The 22,759-nt window shown below is 36.9% G+C and overlaps 1 protein-coding gene across 5 annotated transcripts in view; it reads left to right on the top strand.

Moving 5' to 3' along the window:
- The window catches only part of EPHA6 (EPH receptor A6), a 373,338-nt gene that overhangs the window by 248,536 nt on the left and 102,043 nt on the right, over positions 1–22,759 (top strand). For 3 of the 5 annotated variants that reach the window (XM_077174587.1, XM_077174585.1, XM_077174589.1), the window contains 2 exons: positions 17,244–17,291; positions 17,720–17,882. In XM_077174587.1, the coding sequence (XP_077030702.1) occupies positions 17,244–17,291; positions 17,720–17,882 (211 nt within the window). The remainder of the gene's footprint in view (positions 1–17,243; positions 17,292–17,719; positions 17,883–22,759) is intronic. The other 2 variants (XM_077174590.1, XM_077174586.1) reach the window with 1 other exon arrangement.

The following is a 22,759-nucleotide window of genomic DNA, read 5'->3' as shown; positions in this document are numbered from 1 at the left end:
AACCACTCTTATCTGTTTTTATGAGAAAAAAGAGAAAAAACCATTTTCTGTGTCCACATTTTAAAATATATAAGGAGCATCTTCTCTCTATAAAGGTCTCTTTCCTCTGAGGTCAGGAGAGATAAAATGCCCTGCTGGCACCTTCCAGTGCTGTGGCCCAGGTGTAATTTGCAAGACCACTCTTGGAGACCAGGTTCTAGATCAGAGAGATGAATAATCCAGTACTGCAAGTCAGTCTGCTTATTTACGGCATTAAATTGGAAAATGTTATTTCACGGCACTTTAATATTTAAATCTTGCTTTAATCATATTTAAATCAAGAAGCATACATTACACAACTGGCTAAGTGTAGTAGCCAAATGCAAATGAAATTTTATATTGAAAAAGAAAAAGGGATGGTTCCTACCTCGAAGCCAGAAAATATTAATATGCATAATTAATTTTATGTTTCAATTCATTTTTTCTTCTTCACTGTAGAGCTCAGTATATTGAAAAGCACAGTTTGTGTTATGACAAGGCTAGATGTAACCAGTGACACGCTGATCTCTCAGCCTTCCCAGGAACTCTGAAACAGGGGAATATCAGCATTCCTGTTCTCAGCAGAAGTGACAAAATAGGGATGTTGTTGCATGCTCACAGAAAATATGATAAGAGTGAAATGATTTTCTACTGGATCTAGTATGAATTTATCACAGACATCCCTCTAACAGAGAGTAAAAAATGCAGGTAAAGTTGAAGAATGTGTTACATTTGAAAAGGTCAGAAATTTTATTAATATCTTAGGGAGTCAAGAAAAAGGCAGAAAACAGTAGTCTCAGCTACTAATAAACACACTAGGTAGAAAAATGGAACAACTTTTGCAGTCCATCTTTATCCCTTTCTGGCTGTCGTTTGCATTTAATAAAGAAAAGTTTTGTTCTGATAAACAATATAAGAAATGAAATGTCTTCATCAAATACAACCACTCAGTCCCTCAAATTCAGCTGATTATATCAGTTTCTTAACTTCTTGAAGCTCTGTAGATTTATGCAATATTCTAAACTTTTACAATTATTACTGCTATTTCTTTTAAGTTTCCTTGTTGACATTTGAAAAATTGTGAGGACATCATTGGTGAGCACATTATGGGAGCAGCCTGCTTTTAATTATCCCCAGTAGGAATTCTGTGGCTCACAAATGGAAGTTGTATCTTGTCATGGGCTCCCAGAGTTTCCTGGAAGATATGTAAACTTCAGAAATCAAATAGCTGCCCAATAAACTGTAAGCACTCCACAAAATGGGGTAGTTTCCAACAATTTCATAAGAAAGACAAATTAATGATGATGAATGGAATATAAAGATGTGTCTATCCATTCATTTCCAGAAGCAGCACAAGGAGGCTACATTCTGCCAATTATGCAAGAAACTTGAATTTATACTCTTGTAAAATACAAATTACTCAGAGAAATATCAGAAGATCAAGTCCTCTCTGTGAAAAATGTTCTTCTGATAAAGACTATCAAGTTAAAAAGAAATAAAGTAGAGAAGCAGAGTTACCCAGAGGTCTCAGTAAGTTACAAATAGGGAATCATACATAAACTTCAAAGTACAATAAAGCAGTTCAATTATTTTACTGCTTTAAAGTACCTTTTCCTATATGACCTTCATTTCTCCAGGGAATTGCTGTAAAACATTCAGAACTTCGGAAAATATTGTCTCTAAAAATGAAAATCTTGGGCCAATAACAAAATTTCATTGTGAACCAGTTGTACAGATTTGTAGTTTCTTATTTAGGAGTGCACTGGTACATTTTTATGTGGTTGTCTGACAAGAGGTCATTTTTTTCTGCAGCCTTTCAGCCAAAAATGCAGTGAACAAAATCTGACCTAGGACATAATTAGAGAGCTGATTTGTCCTGGGAGAACAAAAATTCCTTGACTTTCAGTCCAAGTTTCTCCAAGTTCTGTCACGGCAAAGAGAAAGGGTTTTCAACTGTTTGTGAATAGTTGTGTGATATAACCAGGGGGAGAACATCATGATCCTGAAATAATTGCTTTGTTGAGGCTTGGTAGGTGAAATACCTGATTTCAGGTAGATTATGAATCATTCTGAAATCTGTGCCTTGCATAATAAGTCAGTTTTTACAGCAACATACAGAAGATCAGCTCAATGTTTGCCCTTGGAGACCTAAGACATGCTCATAGAAGCATTTCTTCATAGACCTTCTTTGGGGCCTTGAGATACTACACATTACAAATTATCTCTGTTGGTACAGGGTGTCTGCCCTATTCTGTACTCTGTCCATTATATTCTATGATCCCTTGATGTCATCCACAAACACTGTTTCTAAAAGAAAAAGCTCTCATGTGCCATAATGTCTTTCCCTTTAAAAATCAAACTTGTTAATATAATCTCATTGCCACTGCTAATTGCAATTAATTTTTCTTTTATACTTTAAACTGTAACTCAGACACTGACCAAAGCTTGCACTATTTACAAGATTCTAGGGCATCATAATGTCTTTACCTCTCATTAAAAGGGTTTCATGTTTGATGCAGATGAAGGAGTGGGGCCTTGTTAGAGCCTTGTAATGACAATTCCTCCTTCTGTAGGAATTCTCTCATGGGAAAGGGGACACTGCACACAGTGGATATAAACCTCACCAGCTGCACTCCAGGTTGTGCAGCTGAACTGGAAAACAGTTATTCCTCCCCTTTCCATCCAAACCCAGAAAGTTAATCATCAAAAATTAATGCTTCCTAAGACCTGTATTAGGTATACCAAGCTGTGCACGTATCAGCAACTGTATTAAGTTGTTATTTGTTCTCCCACGTGGCCCAAGCACAGCAGCTGGATTACATTTCCTGTTACACACAAGATAACATATAATTAGCTAAGGAAGCCTGTCTGTAGAGAAGGGATTTTAATGGAATGTACCCAAGCAGTAACCTGAGGCATTGCAGTGAAATGTCTAAATAGAGAAAGCAGAGAATATCTTTAGAATCAGGATTTGGAGGAGAGGACTGATATTTCTTTGCTTTCCCATCTTTGGATGAAATTTAAAGCCAAATCCCTTTGCCAAAGTACTTCATTTTGTTGGGAGATTCAATTTGCAGCTCACAGGCAATTTTCACATAAAAAAATTAACCCACTTCCCTAAGACAGTGAGTGGACAGGATATGTAGGACATCAGATATTACTTCTCCTTCATCCTAGTATTATTTAGAATGGAATTAATAAATAGAAGTGAGAAAATAACTGAGCAGTAGAGGCAAGGGGGAAATTAGTTTTCCAATGAGATTTGCAAAGAGATGAAGAGCTGATGAGGCAGAGAGATGATAGAGGAAAGTACCAGATTTAAAGAATTAGAAAGCAGCATGACCTTGTTAATTTTTGTATCAGTCTACAGCTGTCTTCACTTAACTTATATAAGAAATGATGTGCAGTCTTAAAATCTAATATTAAACCAAAGACTGCTATTTCTTTGAGTAATCATTAATATGAATTAAAATGAGGCATCCTGAATTTGAGTGACAGACTTTTAGGTAAATTACATGATAGGAATAATGAGAAAATTTAAGAGGCTCAGTGCATAATGTTTTGAATGACAGAATTATTTTTATAAGAATTAATATGGAAAATTATAAACACCATGAGACTCATCCTTGTTTAGAGGGCACCAGATGTTCCTCTGTGTCTTCTCCAGCCAAGGAGATATTGCATTATGATCTCACATTAATTAACCTGACCCTGCTTGAGTATGGGCTGGAATCAGCCTCAGTGAACAGGAGCCAAACATGTTCTCAGTAGATAAAATAAGGACATTTCTCATAAGAAGCCACCTCATGTAGATCACATTCAGTCCTCAGAATTTCTGGGTGGAATTTTGAAATGTGCAGTAAAATCAGCCATTTCTCTTGTAAATTTCTCTACCTTTCTGTGAGGTCTGCATGGCATGTGTGAAGTTCATTGACCCTCAACCTCCCTAGTACTTAAACAGCCAAACCTCTCCATTCAGACACGGCTGTTACAACTCCCCTGTTTCCTTTAAGCACCAGCTGTTACTTTTTTGGTTCAGATTTTTCCTTTATGGTAGATTTTTATATCCTGAAGAAGAATGTATGCAGCAGCTCCCAGTGGCATGAGGCTGAAGAGAGCCTGGGGGCTGTGTGACATTGTCCATGGCTAGAGGGGTTTGTTTGGTACTGGTGTGGCTGGGTTCTTGGCATGTGCTGGTTCTTTCTTCTGGGCATGTTTCTTCATTGTTGCTATCCCTGTTGCTAAATTTTAAAGTCAATATCAGTGATGGGATTGGGGAACAGGTACAGAGTGACAACAACAGGGATAAGCAGCTGGAGCACTTCAGGTATCTGGCCATTTATTGAGTATAAACAGTATAAAAAGCTGCTTGCTTCAAAGAATAACTGGGGAATTCTTAACTTCATGCTAATATTTTTTTTTAATGGACAGTTTTCTTATATTTTTCAAATTATTCAAATCATTTAAGGCATAAGTAGCAATCTACTGCCTGCAAGTAAAATGTTTCTGATATGACTGGAATCAAGAAACATAGGACTCATGCAATAATACATTTTCATTACATTTTGAACAATTCTCATCAAAACAAGAGTGCTTAGTATTTGGGATGTACAAGAGTTTTTGGACAGTAGTTTTAGGCAGCACTTAGTGTTTGTTCATAGCATGTCACAGGGAGGCACCAGGGCTCTGAGCAGCACCCCAGGCATTCTCAGCCCTTTGTAGCTCCTGGGCAACGAACCATGTCTGCTGAATGTTTTTAAAAAATAATCACTACAAATGTGCTTTGGGATATAATCATTAAAATGAAATCTCCTAGCTTATTTTAGCATAGTAAGTGGTGTTAAACAAGCTTCTCAGTTTTTCTGTTCTGCTGTTATTAACCCAGTTTCCCAAGGGAAAATATGTAAAAGCCTCAGATTCTAAAAAGAGAAAAAAAAAAAAGGTTTTAGAACTGTTGAAAATGAGAGTGACTAATTACCAGACTCTCTGACCAGATATAATTTTTGCCTTGCAAGAAAGAACCTAAGGACCTTGCAGCAGCCATTATTAATGACACTAATATAATTACTATATAGGAGAAAAAGAAATCTGGCATCTAAATATCAATTACATGCAGCAAAGGGTTTATCAAAGAAGTTCTAAGCTAGACCCCTATTAGATGCCTGGTTTGGCTTGTCTACTAATCATTGTTGTCAATTATTTAGAAACAGCTTCTGAACGTTTGTATTTAATAATAAAGTAGCCTGTAGAGGTATTGCTGTTGTTCCTGCTGAACCAGAAATTCTCAATGAGAAGTATAATGCTGTTTAAGCAAGCCTGGAAGATTTGATATTAAAAAAAACCCCATACTTAACTCTCTGCTGATCTTTTGTTCTTGCCTGCAGCCAATACCATTTTCTCCAAGGCAAATTACATGTACAGTGCTTATTCCAGTAACTGCTAGAAGAGCTAGCTGCACAAATGCAGAAAAACTGTATTAATGGTTTTGTATAAGTGGTTTTCAAATGCTTTCAAGGGCATAGGAATAAGCATAGGAGGTATGCAAACTATTACAAAACAACAAATACATCTAGTTCCATACCTCAAACAAAGCTAAGAAAGCTAAATTTATTGATAACAAAGATTGGTTGCTAATAAAATGATTTATTAATTGTTTTTTTCTATTTTTCTATCCTTTAAAGCCTTTGAACCTCAGGAAAAATAGTTTTCAGAATTGTGCACTGACACAGCAAGATTAATAATAATAATAATAATAATAATAATAATAATAATAATAATAATAATAATAATAATAATAATAATAATAATAATAATGTTAACTTCAGGAATAAGTGTTAATCTTAAGTATGTGTTTAGGTGGGGTCAAAAAATCAGAAGCAGCTGTTTTATAGAGCAGAAAGTTTCAGCTAAGGAAACATTTAAATGATTTTGATGAGCATGCTGTAAAAAAGAAATTTTTCTCATCAGAGATAATGTATCAGTTGCACAAAAGGAAGTGGTAAGGAGCAGAACATGTTTAATTCTGAGTTAACAAAATAGAGAATGTACTCCCAAAGCATTTTATCTTGTTTGTTTCTGTTATTATCAACTGCCTGATAAAGGTGCTGAAGCGTGTTCACCTTTGAGTTTAGGTGCAGTTTTAGTTGCATATGATAATAGAGTTGGAGTTCCCTCACATACCTTAAAACCCATTCAGAAGTCAAACTTTGGGTTTGAAAGTTTCACAGATTTTTACCAAAAAAATGGCAAGTTTTGTGACAGTGACCTAAATATAATAAGCATACCTGCCAAAAGATGGTCATCTAAATGAAAGTGCTTTCCTTATTTATAAATTAAATACAATGTCTACGTCTCTACATCTCTGAAATGAGTCAGAATGTTTCCTTTAGGCTCTCTTAAAATACAAAGTAGCTTTAAAATTCAAAAAACCATCTGTGAGCCCAAACTGTTTTAAAAACTAAAGCTAGCACAGTGATTTTTGTAATACATGGATGACTTGTTGTTCATAAATTGTTGATTTGCAGCCATAAAGGTGGATTCACAGATTAAATCAAGATACATACCTGGAGACATGAGTTTATATCTTTGTCTAAATGAAGGAATGTTCAGATATTGTTTCATTTACAGTTTCTTCCTGCAATATTCAATGCATTCAAGAGATACCTAGAGAGGTAGAAAAGTGTGCATCATTTTGGAGAGTAAAACCAAAAAAAGTTCCTTTTTTTTCTCTCTCTTTTTTTTCTAAGACTGCATTTCAGTTGTACTTTAGGCACAGAAAAGGACAGGATATTAGTTTTCCTCTTTGAATGGTCTCCTTTTCACATTAAATGAAGCCACTGATTGTGTAATATTAGCAACCTCTTTTTTATTAAGTAGCACTGTCCCCAAAGCAGCCATTCTGGGAGAAGGGACAAATACCCAAAGGGAAAGAGGAAGCCCCTTTAGGGAGAGCCCTTCCATCTTAATGCACTAAACCACTACTTTCCTGTTTAATATCAGTATAATCACTTTACTATGTATTAAACAAAATCTATGGGTTTGACTTGTGGATGTGGTTGTTGGAATCAAAATGAACATTAGAGGAGCTTTTAATTTAAATTAATAATTTCATCAGCCAACTTGAATTCATAAAAATTGTACCACATTCAGTAACTCCCATGTACTTTTGTTAGGTTAGGTTTGTACCTGAACAAACCCACAAATGTTTATTTGACTGATTGAAACAAGCAAAAATCTTACAGGTCTCTCTTTTTCTTTGGAATTTTTTAATGTGTTTGCATTAATAGTTTCAAAGTGCCCTTTCTTGATGTGCTTGTTGGGATGGCTGAGTTAACAACCTATTATTATGTACTCCTTACCGAGCTGTTAATAGCTTTAGAGTCTTTTGCAGGAATTCACCTGCTGCTCATAAACACATTTATATTGCTCTAGGAATTTCACCAGGTTGATGCATCTTGTATTTGCAATGACCTTGTACAAACTACCTGGTTTTCATGTACATACAAGTATTCATATTATATTAACAAAAGTCTTTAGTGGCTGGAGCAGCTCTTTTTAAAAAGGTATTGACATCCATCTGTGAATTTTGTTAACATTTATTCAGACTTTTTCTTTTGTTTTTACTACCACCAGAAATGATATTTCTGCTCAAGTTAGCTACATCAGAAATGGGCACTTCCCAAAAAAAATGAGCAAAAACTTGCTGTGTCAGTTTTGAAAGTGCAAAATCAGCTTTTTGATTTACTTGCTGGTTTGTTTACTTTGCCCTTGAAATTCATGTTCAATTAATTGGAAAAAAAGATTGCTGTTTTTGCTTTATACCCCATTAACTCACCGAGGTGTTTGAAGAAAGCATAAACTTAAGAAATATGCTGTATTTATTGTTGATGTATTGCCAAGTTCTGCACTACAGTTGTGACACCGGAGGTGAATTCAGCCCTTCTGAGTCAGCATTACAAGACAGATGTTTGCTGTTTGCCTCCATTGAGACACAAAAAGATTTTTGCATGTGCTCACAAATACACCAAAAAATGTGATATTTCAGTGACTTCAATGGCTATTATATGTTTATATCTGAAGAGGCTTGCATAATGAAAAGCAATCCACAATCTCTATATAGAGATCAGCAGGTTCCCTCTTGCCTCTGATTTATTATTTGTATTGCACTGATTAAAGTCAAACATTAGTTAGTGTCAGATTTTGTGTTTTAGGGCCAAAATTCTTCCTCCAAAATTGATTTCTGCTGGATGGTTGAAATCTATCTTAATATTGTCAGCATTATTCTATGCTTATAAATCTCAATTTTCTTTGAAAAGGAAAGTATTTGTCCCAAAGACACACATTCACAGTTAGCATATGAAAGACTTGTTACCATTTAACATTCATATGGTCTGAAATGAATCTTAATGACTTCTGTCATTTTTTTTCCAGAATAGAAAATCTGAATAGCAATCTGAATCAATTCAGTCTATAAAAGTAGATATTTTGCTTACTTAAATAAAAGTGATAGCTTTAGTAATACCACTGAATTTGTTTTCAAGCTGTTGTATATCAATATAGATCTTTTCTGGATTTTCCAGGCAGGAAACATTCAGTAGCAAATGAAAAGAGAAAATTCTGCATTAGTCTGCTCTTCTAATATTAAAAGTTATTTATGTAGAAGATTTAAACTAAGCCAAAACCAATTCAAAATAAGCCCAGGGAATCTACGTGTCCTAACATCCTAAAAGGCTGCAACACATCTTAGAAAGGAGTTTTAAAGCCATGATTCTACATGAGATTTTTAGTACAGCATGTGGTTTTAGTACAGAATGTGGTTTTTACGAGGATGTTTGTAGAGCTGCAAGCATCCTGCAGGAGTTGAAATTTCCCAGCAAGGTGTTACAAACCTGACAAAATATTCAGCACTGAAAGGAAGCCCTAATTCAAATCCTGGCCCTGTCTGCCTGTGAATATTGTAGGGATTCTGAAATGAAGTGAATTAAGCCAATTTGTCAGCAGCACTATTAGAGCAGAGTTCTGTGTAGCTGACTCAGTGCTGTACTATATGTTTGGATTGGTGGAATCATTTGATTTTCACAGCTTTGAAGATATGTTGTGGGCTGTTGGGATTTTTTTAGGGGGGAATGGGGAAGGATTGTTTGGGGCTTTTAGGGGATTTTTTGTTTGTTTTGTAGGGTTTTTTGCTTGGGCGGTTGTTAAAGTAGAATGCTGCCTGCTCTGTACTGCAGCAAGTCACCTCACTGTAGAAGTCTTCTGAAGAATTGGATGATTGCTCTTGTATTGAAATTCCACTTCCCTTGTAAGATGCTTCTCTGCATTTAAGTTGCCTTCACACTTCTGTAGGAAATAGGATCACCACAATTTTGAGTTCTGCCACAGCAATTCTGTGTGCACAGCTGTGATGTTACTCATGCTGGTAATGCTGGGTGTGAGAAGATTGCCTGCCCCATGGCTCAGCAACTTGGAGACCTTCAGGTGTTTGGACTGTGACTTTTTTCACATCACACAAGTTGTCCCTTTTTGTTATCTTTCTTCCAGGGTCTTGCATTTTCAATTTAAATATTTCATTATCCAGTGACCTACTTCCCATCTGTAACTAGAAGTACTGTTTCTATGATATATACACAGATATTTCAAAATTGGCTGAACATATTACTGATATTGATTGTTATTCACTAATTTCTTATACACAAGAAACTAAAGTATATTCAATAAATTGTCAGAAAATGGATTTTAAAAAAAATCCCCACAGTATTTTTTAAACACAGTTTGTAATTAAACTTGTTGCCTAGGGATGTTTTGGAGGCCGCAAGCAAATTTGGTTGAAGGAATAATTAAGGAAATTCCTGGAAGAAAAGTCCATGAGCTGTAAAACACAATGAGGTAAATTTACTTAATTCAGAAAGCCACTGATCTGTAGATTGCTGGGCTCTGGGGGAGTGTTAAGGGTAAGAATGGGGGGAAGGAACCTGCAGAGGCACCAGGACCTCATTCAGAATTGTGAACCATGAACCTCATACACCAATGGAATGGCTTGGGAATCAGCCCACTCTATATCCATAGTTCTCTGGGCTTGTTTCACAGCAGAGGAATTTTCCAATCTTCAAATTTTCCGTATTGCTTCTGTTTTCTGTTGCACTGTATTTGTCAGCAGGTTTATTACATCATCATGAAGTAGACCTTACCATTAGGTATTCCAGGAGAAACTGTGCTTTACTGTCCTAAGGTGAATTTTGAGTACTACTTGAGTTGAATTTTTTACATTAGAAATTTAGTTTGTGCTTGCAGTAGCTTCCTGCTTCTTTCCAACTGGAAAAGAAACTTAAAATGAGTGAAAATATTAGAAAATTCTTTGAGGCAGCTAGAGAAGCTGGCTCTTTTATATGCAGAAATTGAGTGATTTCTGGAGGTCCTGGTGCAGAGGTTTTCACTGGTAAACATTTTTAATTAACAAACAACCATTATCAGAGTAACTTATTACTGCCAGTAAGATGGGATTTATTATCTATACTCTAGACTCTAATCTATCTGACAACCCAGGCCATGTTCTCCAGCTGCCTTTGTAATAAGCTGGATTGCTCCCTGTTCCATCCTTAACTTAAGGCCTGGTTTTATTTCATTTTGATCTTCTTGTTGGGACAATCAGCTCTCTCCTGTCTGCTGCCTTCACACCTGGCAGTCCCACTTGGCCCAGATGTGAACCACTCAGTTTTTGCTCTGCCCAGCCCTCACCTCCCTGTGCTGGTGAGAATTCTAACACTGTTTTAAAGCTTCCCTGTCCTCATCTCTCTCCTCATTTAATTTTCTGCTTTTCATGGTTCACCTCACATCAACTCGTTTCTGCCTTTCCAAGTATATAATCCAATTAAAATGCATTTTGTCTGGGGTTTGACCTTTGTGTATTTTCTTTATGATTGGTTATCTGTTCTTCCCCTTTTCATGTTGACAGCTTCACTTTTATGTATGGAAAAAGTGATGAACTGACTGACAGGCAATCAAAATATAAAATATTGAATGGCCAAACAGGTAAAGGACACTTGAGTGTTTCAGCTCCCCAGGCTGTTACATCTCAGATTAATCAGGAGGGAGGCCAAGGAGGGAAGGGACAGGGTTACAGCCTGAAGGGGCTGATGCCTTTAAGTGCTGCAGATTTCTCCTCTGAAGCAAACACTAGAGCCACTGGCAATTTTCTATCTGGTCCTGATTTTTTGCTGCCACAGTTTTCTGCTTAGTTTAGATTGGTCCTCAGATCTTTGCAATCACTTTTCTAAATTTACTTAAGTTTGTGGTTCAGCTGAAAACCAGCGATACAGGGTTTTTTATGAAGAACATTTTTTAAGAATCTTAATGGAATCATTTACTTCTAGTTCTCTTATTGTAATTTTCCTACCACTCTGTGTAGCATTAAAAATTTACCTAATCCTCTTGATCAGATTGTAATCAGTAATTAATGTTAGAAGCACATTTTTGAATATTTAAGTATTTTCTAAAATCTTCTGCCAGCATTCCTGTTAATTGATGTACTGTAGGTCAAGATAGTTTTCTAGGAGAAAATCACACACAAAATTAATAAATGTAAAGAAACTTTCAATGGCAGACACCAAGTTCCACAGGTGTAGTTAATTTTATTGCTTTCAGTGTAATTACTCCTTATCTACAACAATCTGTGTAAGGTGACAAAGGTGCTATGACTAGAGGGAGCAGGCATTCAGAAATTGTATTATGAAAATATTTTATTGTAAAGAAAGAAAATACTTTTTGAGAGTCATTGGGGGAAAATTAGTTGTGAGAGGAGTATAGGCTTTATAAATCAGAGGCAGTTTCCATAAATTAGAGCTGTGGGGATTCTGTTTTTATTCATCACAGTGAGTAAGTACAAACTCCACAGTTTGATATTACTTGTCTTGAATAGATTCTATTTGAACTGATTAATCAATCAATGACTATACCTAATAATTACCTACTGTGTTATCCTAATGGGTATCACAGCCTTAAAGTTCAGGTGACTATAGAGTGCCAGCATAGCTGATCCCCTGGGAAAAGTAAGGAAGAATTTGGAGATCTCATTGCACAGTGGACCAGAGCTATGATCAGTAAACATTGCTGTCTCCAGAATTGTGGCCATTCCTTTAAAATAATGATGCTTCCTCTGTAGGCCACATTTTGTGTGTTCCTCAGACTGATGTACCTAGGAAAGGGGAAAGATGTGACCAAATGGTCTCATAAAAAATTCCTTTTTATTATTGGTGATTTTATTTAAACATTTATAGCACCTGAATCATGAAACTCCAAATCTTCTTTACTTTAATGTGGTACTTACTCAGCTTTGACATTGTGCTTCAGTGTACAGGATAAAGACCTGGTCCCTGTGGTATATAGATTTAATCTCTATTAGTTCTTCTTTCAGTTAAATAACAGTGCTCTGAAAAGGCCAGGCAGGATTATGTGGCTTAATACAGAATTTTCATGTTGCAGGACAATAGATATAGACTAGAAAATGTGTTTGCAAACAGCTGATAGTAAATTCAGTTACTCTCCCTGGATTCTTTCTACACACACACACACTTGAAAGTTGTGGGTACAATAAGTCTCTTTTAGCTGGCAGAAGGTGGAAATCCTTTTCCCTAGGGTCTGTTTAAGAAGATTTTTGTTACTTGTGGCACTCAATGAGCTGAATACCTCCATTGTCAGTCATAAAATAAGCTAGAATAAGAGTATATAGCTCCCATTATATATTCTAAATTATGGCAAATTGTATTTGGTTAAATTGATAAACTAAAGACGGATACTATTTTTATTAGAGCCATGTCTCTTTCAGCCACTCAAATATTAATGGTGACAAATATTGTATGCCTGAAAGTGCCAGGATTTTATCAATGATTTACTGGTAAATTTAATCTTTTAAAGGTTATTTCAGCACTACAAGCAAAATTCAGCATTTCAGCTTTAATTTCAATTGATTTCTTTTTTCACTAAAGATTTTGAGATAAATAATCTTTTTCTCACCTATAACATCAGTATGTGCACCCTTTGATTGCCACAGGAGTCTAAAGTGATTAAAGGTCATCATATTTTTGTTAGCATTTATCAATATTTTTCTTATATGTGTCCACACAGTCTTCATTTCTGTGCTCTTTTCCTCTGTACTAAAGTGGGGATAAAATTAGAGAGCAATTTTTTCACATAAGTGTGGCATGTGATAGTTTATCTATTTAACATAGTTATCTATTTATTTAAAATTGTTAATGTTTTGGGGGGAATCCCCTTTCTTTTAAGTATATGAGAAAAAATGATGCAAATCATCACAATAATAGAACATGTGGATATTGACTGCTACTCTGCTGCACTGCAGAAGCAGAAAGCATTTCATTAATATTTATCCTCTGATGGTGCTACTCCATTAAATGAGGTGGTCCAGTCTTAGACCATTAGCACCATTGTGTCTTCCACTCAGCCAGTCTGTCTCTCTAGATATGAAAAAAATGCCTTATCTATAAAGCCAAGTATAAAATTAGGATAGATACAGACCCAGATAAGCAGAGGTGGCTGCAGGAAAGGATTTGATTCTGAAAGGTTTTCCTGTTCATGCACAGAGCAAACTGTCATGGATTTGTGAACATTGTCCCTCATAATCAGAACAGACTCCATTTACAAGAAGAATCACACAAATAATAAGAAAAATACAATTTCCTTAGAAACAGAGATAACATTTTCAAAGTTCATAATATAATTCTGTTTAACTTGGATAGGTAGTCATAGAGTTAGTATTACATTGTGTAATAACATTGGCATAGCTTGCATTTGGGTTCTATTTATATTTTAATTACAGATTTTCACCAAGATAAATTTGCAATAGGCTATGGAAGAGGTCTTATGAATTTCCTCATATCAGATTGTCTCTCATACTTATATGAGTATATTATATTAGATAGACTCCTTGTACTCATGCTTAACCCCTCAGCCCCTGTGTTCTCAGAGCTGCTTCTTGTGAGGTGAGTCCTTTGCCACCTTAACATCACAAATGCTGCTCTGATACTGATGTAAAGCATGAGAGCATTTCTTGTGTCCCTTTTCTTTTTGTGAATGCTGAACCATATATAGTAGCCAACTATATATTATGTTAATTCGTATGTACCATGGTATGTACCAGCCATATCAGTTAAAATTATGTTTTATTTTGCAGATTTTGCAGTCTGTAGTTATCAAGTACAGAATAAATGTAGTGGCCTTTCCCATTGATTCTGGCCCTGTCACTGTCTAGGTCAGAAATCTATCACCAGAGATAGATCCTTCTAGCACACAAAATCATGCTTCTTTTAGATGGAAAATAGGGTGTGTGATAAGTGAGTCTATATATATCTGTATTTTGCCACAACATGAAAGCAGGATCTGGGAAAAGCATGCACTAACATCCAAGAAGTACAGTTAGGTCCTTCCATTTAAAATTGACTTTTTGAACATAGAATACCTGCGGAAGTGAGTGCATATGGTCTATAGCAAGAAAAATACAAAGCATCCCATACTTCTGTGCAGACTAGAATTGTATTTATTTTTGTTCTGAGTCCATCTTCAGCCTTCCTGGGAAAGATCATGGCAGAAGGAGTGGCCAGCCTTGAGAGACTTCTCTGTGCACCTCTGTGGAAAGCTCTGGCTTTCCAGGTAGGCTGCAGATCAGTTACCAAGCGAATGGAGCAATGGCAAAGCATCCACTCTTTGGAGAGTTCTCTGTATGAATCCAGTCCTAAAAGGCTGAATTCTTTGTGCAAAACATTCCAGCCCTGGGAAGTTTCCAGCTATGAATCATTTTGTCTTGAGTTTGAACAATTTTTTCCTCAAGCTCCTGAAGCTTGTTCTCAAACCAAGGTGACAGGTTCCCTTTCCATTATTTCACATGCAGTAACAAATCTTGCCCCCTTCCCCACATGACAGCACTATTACTTTTAAGGTTTGGGTACTCCCAGACATCATTTTTCAGTCTGTGGATGGATGGCATGAGAGGCTGCAGAAAGAAAGGACAGGGGAGGGCATGAAGAAGGGACCCTTCAGGGCTTCCTGCAGGCAATCCCAGGCAGGTGGTGAGGAAGCAACAAGCCAGACAACCCCTGGAGGTGGCCAGAATAACTTCCAGAAGGGACAGGTAGTGATGGCTGCCCCTCAGGAGCTTGAAGGACCCATTTTGTTGATTAAATGTCACCATCACAGCCCTTGTCACGCTCATTGTCTTTGACCACTGCAAATAATGAATTATATTTGCTGCCTGCCTGTCCACACCCCTGGCTATGCAGGCAGTGTATCCCAAATGTGTGTTTTACACAAGCAGTACTTAGCCTGAAATAACATATAATTGATTGGGTTTTTTTCCAAAAGTAATTTTGGAAACAATTTGGAAAAGAAACTATTTGGAAAAGAGTCTTTCTCAGATTCTTTTCCAAAAGTCATTCCCAATTTTTGCTGCTGCTGGCTTTTTTCTGCAGGCTTCAGGGAGTAAATCTTGTCATTGGATCTTGGGGAATCTCCACTGATTTTTTTATTTTTGTTTTAAATTCAGTTTCCATTCTCCTCTTAAAGACCCTATTGTTTTTTTTACAATTCCATCAGTTTTCTCTGCAATCTCTCCAGCAGGTCAGAAGAAGCCGTACATTGTAATTGCTAGGACTTGATATCAAGCGGTAAGGTAGTCTAGGGAAAAGAAACAGCTTGCATTTGTTACAGTGTACAGTGAAATTCTTTAGGTGCTGGTCTCTTCCTTGGCTTACAGAGTCTAAATAAAAATTTCCAGAGCATTTCAAAGTATAAAGTCACTGCCCCTCTATGGGCCATGACTGAATCATGCTAATACCTGTACAAAACAAACCTTTGCAGTGAAGATTTCCAAGATCTTTCCTTCACAGGAAGTCATGTAAGCTTTATCAGAAAAAAAGGAAGCACCCATCACTCAAACAAGTAGGCTTTCTGTCAGAAAAAAATAGGTAGTTTCTGAAATGCATTAAAGCATGTCTAAAATCCACTATATCTGTTCAAAGTGAAGTTACAAAATTTCAAGTGATTGGGAGAAGTCGTATATTTAAAGAAGTAATTAGATGGTGTATTAATTATAGTCTCTATCTGTAAGATTACATGTACGTTTTATCCTACTGTTTCAATTTAAATGCATGCTCCTCACAGCTTCAAATTTTGGTAAGAGATTGTAGAAAAAAAATCAATACTTCCTCTTACTGTATTTTCTCAAATTATTTCCACTGTTTGAAGTGCAAGTTAAATGCAGTTATTTTTAATATTGATCATTGTTGCCTTCCTCCTGCTCCTTCCCTTAACAGAATCATGAGGTTGCTTCTGTGTGTTTGTTTTTTAATCTGGTTTTCTCAGCCATCTCCCTGTATTCCTACTGGGGGATAGTGATCCGCCTGCTGCCCTGTGCTAATGTGATTTGTTACGCATGGCTGAAGTTAACTCAGAGTGTTTTATAAATACTGTCGTTTTTTATAAAAAAAAGTGCATGCATATTGCTGAGAAGAGGTTAAAAGTCCAACAGAATCTGACTGAAATCTAATCCTCTCCTGGTTATATCTCTTCTGTGAACTAGATTTCCTTCTGAACAGGCTGAAAGCCCCCTTTGAATAACTTACACCTGCTCTAATATCACTGCATGGTATAATAAACCTGTATGGTGCCCTGTGGGCGTCACAGTTGGACTGTTAAGCACATGCCAAGGACATTACTGCTCTGTTTGGAGACAAATCCTGCTCTAAGGGAGCAAACCTAGCCTTAAGGCAGCACATAAAATATTACAGATTACTGGTTTATCAAGTAACTAATGACAGGGAATAAATGTTCTTCTTCCAAGTCATCCTCTCATGTAAAAGCATCATCCAAGACCTGTCTAGCAAAGCAGCACTCAGTTAAAGCACAGAAATTGATGTTTCTGGTCTCCATACTGGAGCAGCTGGTCTGCAGTGGTAATTCCCAGAGCCCATAATTCTCAGGGATCTCTGTGAGACTCAGGAATTCTCAGCAGCTGTCTGGGAACAACTGCCAGGAGATTAACAGGGGACTTTTGCACAGAGTATTTCTCCTTATAGAGTTTCAAAGTGAATTTCATGTATGACTACATTACAGCTACCTGGAAAGAGACATTGAGCTCAGCAGCAGTGAAGCAGTTGAACCATGCTCAAAGTTGACAGGCTTTAAAGAAAAAGTTAATTCCTATTTTCTTTTACCCACAGGTCTACCCACGGATAGCGCCGGCATTTTGGCACTACCTGCGGGTAGAAGTGAGTAGCGGGTATTTGAATACTCCCACATCTTTATTTTGCAGCTTGGTAGTGTTTCCTGACCTCCTAGTTTGTCCATTGTGCAAAAATAATGAGCTTCCATTCTAGTTGCCATTCTTCTGTGAATGTAGTCTTGTAGTAATTCATGCTGGTTTGAGTATGGTTGGGTTGGTTGCTAACCCAAGTCACAAAAACATGTCTGTATGCAGGGTTAAAGACAAAAAAACCTGAAACCTAAAAGTCAAGGCCATATCATACATTCTGACTTATAGCACAGAACCAAAGTACAGAAATCCATATCTGCACCTCCTTTTGTAAACATATTTTACATTCATGAGAAGAATATGGAGCTTCAGTTCTGTTATATCATTTTTGCAAAGATTGTTCAACTCAACTTGATATCATTTCTTCCCTCTTTTGTCCCTCAGGAGCATGAGCAGCTCAGCTATTCCTCCACAAGGTCCAAGGCTCCAAGTGTTATCATCACAGGTCTCAAGCCAGCCACCAAGTATATATTTCATATCAGAGTCAGGACGGCAGCAGGATACAGCGGCTATAGCCAGAAGTTTGAATTTGAAACTGGAGATGAAAGTAAGTTTCACTGAAGGGAAAAAAGTAAAAATAAATACAACTGAAGTAGCAACTAATTTTAAACCAATGAGACATTGGGAGTTTGAATGGCTGAACCCATACCATTTGTTTATCACAAAATGGCCAGTGCTAGGTGATAAAAAACAGGCCTCAGACTCACAGTTCTGGATTTACAACAACACATAGAAATGTTTGCCCAATGCTGCAGCTGAAGGAATGTTCTCTTCCATAAAATTTCCTTGTGGGTCCCTTCCAAGCTAAGATGCTCTAGGATTCTCTGATCCTTTCTTTCCTTACAGAAGTCTTGCCTCTTGACATCTAGAAATGCCCTTAGCCAGGCTTTCCCTAAGTCCAGCAGCTCCACACAAGCTCCCAGTGATGGACTCTTCACCCTGCAGTTGTCAGTGCTCCCAGACTCCACTGAAAAAACCTGAAAACTTGTATATGAGTTTCCATCAACGAGTAAACCTACTAAATTTGGCACTAAGAAGCAAGAAGCCTTCCTGTTCCTACAAAATATGCAAAAAGGCTTCATGTGTGATGTTCATGCTCTGAACAATTTTATATTTGTCAAGTGTTGCCCGCCATGTTCAAAGAAACATAGAAAAAGGTATTTACATGTATTTGAGAGGAAATTAGTGTAGTAGATGCAACATTAAAACACTCATTAATTATATTACTTTAATTAGCCAATTATGTATACCATGTTTTTCATTAGTGTTTTAGAATTCAAGTTGTTTAATCTAATGTACAGACTCAGAACTATGTAAGTGCTTCTAAGAGCACCCAGGGATTTGTGTTTCATTTTTATTGCTTCTTAACTTCTATTTCAAAAATCAATCAGGGATAGATTTCCAAGTGCTTAATGCCTAATTGGCCTTTTTAAAATTTGCTGGGTACTTAAGCCAATTGGTTTGAATAGGAGTTGAGCACTTGGGTGCTTTCAAGAATTTCAGTAGATCTTGTCTGTATCTTCTGGTGCAACAAATACAAGGCTTAATTCATGTAAAATAAAATAGTATTTGAACCTCTATGAGGTTTCACATTGTGAAAATGTCACTTGCCCATCTAAATCAGGAAGACTGTGGCTCCAGTGACATTTCCTTCATTGGTATTGAGGGAATCTCCTGGGAGTGACATTCCCCTTACTCCATCCTGGCCTCCATCTCTCCTTCTCAGTGCACTGATGCAGCTGGCTGCATGGTAAGCTTAATTTTAATATCATTTTTCAGTATAACATCAAAGCTGAACCTGATACTGAAATAAACTGGGAAAATCAATCTGTTTATGATGCCATCAACAGACCTAACACAGTTTATCTCTCGATAATTCTGTTTTCTTTTACTTCTGTGTCTAAGCACTTGCTGCCTAAACTAGTACCTGGTTTCACATAGCTGAATAAATAGAATACAGCAATGGTTTTGTCAGTATTTCAAGATACTGAGTAACATTTACACAGAGAGATTTGGGAGAGTTGTGTTGAGATTTGGGCTGCTTGGTTCTGTCAGTACCCATAAATGTTAATTTGCCCTTGCTGACCTGCATCTGTCTTACAAACCATTCCTACTCCAGCTGTGTAGGAATCTCTCGTCATCGTTTATTATTCTGGCAGTGGGTAGCTCAGCTGAAAATTTTCTGATTTTTTAAATATACGTTTTTCTCAATTTTTCTGAAAGAAAGCAAATAATATTACACCAAGACAGACTATTGCAACTGTCTCCAACCCTCCTCTAGAAACAAGTCACTTAATGAAAATTCCACTTTTGCAATTACTTTTTGTGGACTTTCAATTAGATTTGTATTAACTCAAAAGTAGCATTTTCATGAGAAGGCTGGGAAGAATATAGTGTTTTAAAAGTCTGTGTTGTGAAAAGAGAATTTATCAACCAACACTCTAATGAAAATAATAAAAAAAATTTAAATAATGTGTTGGATAAAAATCCTTCTTAATTGGCCTTAGATTGTAAAATTTTCCAGCTCTTTGCCAATTGAATATTTTACAGCGGAGAAGAATTAATTCCCATACCAGATGCAAGTAAACATCCAAGGTTATTCCAGTTACTCTGCTTGAATGTTGACAGAATTTGTTAATAGATGGTGCTAAAGCAAGCAATCAAAATTTAAGGGTTTTTATTTAGTAACCTAATTATAGAAAATTAATGATTGATCAGCTGTGAGATGTGTACATCAATGTCCTAAAACACACTGTCCTTTGGCAGGACAGTGTCCTGGGTGAAACACTACCTGTGTCACTTCAGTTATAAAGTTATAAAGGATAAAATAGATACATCATTACCAGGAAAACGCTAAAACATTTTGGTGGGATTGCTAAAGGTGGTGCATGAGGGAGAGAGAAAACCAAATCTGCAGAAGTAGTGGAACAAGTTAGTTATTAATGGTGGTGTGGATTTTGGGAAGCACCCTCACTTACTGACCCACAGACTGAGGCAGCCACACCTTGGGGAGCTCTGTTGTGAACTCTCCTCCCTGCTGCAAAGACAAACAAGTGGAGCATCCATTAGAGTAAAATTTGTATTTTCTTTTTGATAGGAAATTGAGCTACCTAGGATAGTCAGAAAAATTTTCCTCAAGGGAGGATGGATGAATGGATTCTAGTAGGCATCTCTCCCCCTCATAAAGCCCAGAGGCTGCACCTGGGAAATGTGAAACCTTTCCAAAGCACAGCAACCACCACTTGTGACTTTGTTTCTTGTTGCCATTTTATTCAGTCTCTGTTTCAGCACCTTACAGGCAAAGCACTTGTAGCAAAGCTGGCAGGTTTTCATACACTCCAGCACACACACAGCTGCCACTGCTGGGGCTTTAAATTGGAGCATAAACCTCACTTGTAGCTCCTGCTTTTATCTGTCAGAATTACCAGCTATCTGAGTCACCACAGAAACACTCTGCTCCTTCCTAACAGAGAATGAAATGTGTTCTGACAATTAAGAAAAACATTTTTCCTAGGGCAGAGATGCTTTAATCTCTGACTGTAACCACTCTGGGTTTTTTTTCCCCCCTCTTCTAAGCAGCTGGTTTTGGAATACCTTTTTGGTTGATTGGTTTTGTTGGGTTCTTTTTTTTAATTAACGATTCAACCCTTTTTTTTTCTAGAGAAGTTTTTTATTTACATTACCTCAGAAGTCTTTTTGCCCAGAGGAATTTGTAAAATATTGGACAATTTACAGCTTTTAGGCAGTTTTCATGCCAAAGCAGGGCTTGTTCTAAAACCAAGGGTATTTTCCTTCTTGGCTTTCTCATCATTAGGAAAAAATAATCTGCAAGTGGAATGGTTGGCTTGTTCTGGAAGGGACCTAAGGGACAAAGTAACATTAATGCACTGTGTTCTTGTGCTTGGGCTGAACAGAGTAATAAATGTAAGCACATGATGATATTTAATCCAAAAGCAATACAGACTTTGTATACTTTAAATTATTAACAATAAAACCCTAATCATTTCAGAAATGCTAATGGAATATCTGATTAGGTGTTTTATGAAGTTGAAGACTGTGAAAAAATAATTAGCTGAAACTGCAGTCTTGATGGATCAATAACTTTAATTTTTTTACCATAGTCTCAGGTGGTGAGTTTTGTGTATTGCCAGAAAATTCTGCTGAATTTTCACATTCTTTTCCCTCTTCCTACATCCACAAACTCTAACTTTTCATCCTCAAATCAGGCTATTTTGGGTTTGCCACCAGATGTGACTCCATTCTTTCCAGAACTCCAAAGCTCAAGAAAAGGGTCCTGAATCATTGATTCCCGTGCATGTCCATTACTGGTTTAAGCACATGCTCTGGTTCATGCCATGACAGAGAAGCTATCCTAAGTATTTTTAGAAAATCTATTGCAAAATTGAATTTTCTTGGATTTTTTATGATTTTTAATGTTTTGAAAATAGTAAATTGAATTCCTCGTTGAAGCAAAACAAATCAGATGACACATATCTCATATTTAGAAACTTCTTGCTAGATGTCTCCCCACCTCTTGTCCTACTGTTCATTCAGTACTGGTCAGCATTGGATAGCAAAGAATGTCTCATTGAGTCTTTAATTATTTCCTTGCTGTGTTTAATACTTTTAGCCAATTGTTCTTCACATTTTATTTTGGTCTATCTGATTGCACCACTGCATGTGTCCAGAAAACCCAGACTTCACTCTTCCTCTGCATTTCCTAAACAAGAGCAACATCCTCGTTCATTTCTCAAACTGCCTGCACAGTCTTTCCATGTATCCACTGGCCAGGACCTGGATATTAGGGGAAAACACTTGGAAGAAAGCGTTTCAAGTGAATAGACACCAAAAAGTTTTACATTCTTATGCTAGTGACAGTCCCTTTTAAGTTCACCTTTCCTTTGCCTTCTCATTTCCCCTTTGACTGGAGCCCATCAGCTCACTGTATCCCAGGAACTGCACAGGAACTACATTTGCACTTGTGAAAATGTAAAGGTTGCCCTAATGAGACTTTATGTTTTTCTTACCTGTTGTTCTTAAGCACTGTTGTTTACAATGCCTTGTAAATCCCCCTGACAGCCTGTTCCTGTCTATTAGAGCTCCAGTGCTCACTGTCCACACTTATCTGTCTTACAGCTGCTCACTGTTATCAGTCTGGCTGTCTTTCTGTCACTTTTTTATCTTTCAGTCTGCTGGAGGGTCTGATGCCTGATTGATGTCAAATTGAAGTAGGCAAGGGATGTAGCTGAGAGACAGAAGTGATCTGTCATTAGGGCTTCCAGCTCTTTCATACCAAATACACCACCTTGTAAAATGTTTTGGAGAAATTTGCTCAAAGAAAGAGCAGAGCTGAAAGATTCTCTCTGGTTTTCAGCCTCTTGCACTGTGAATAAAACATCTGCACCATTTCTTCCAGTGTGCCCA

This window comes from Agelaius phoeniceus, chromosome 2, assembly GCF_051311805.1.
Source record: "Agelaius phoeniceus isolate bAgePho1 chromosome 2, bAgePho1.hap1, whole genome shotgun sequence".
Classification (NCBI taxonomy): domain Eukaryota; kingdom Metazoa; phylum Chordata; class Aves; order Passeriformes; family Icteridae; genus Agelaius; species Agelaius phoeniceus.
The sequence above is the reverse complement of the archived record's forward strand: the minus strand, read 5'-3'. Positions and strand labels throughout refer to the sequence as shown.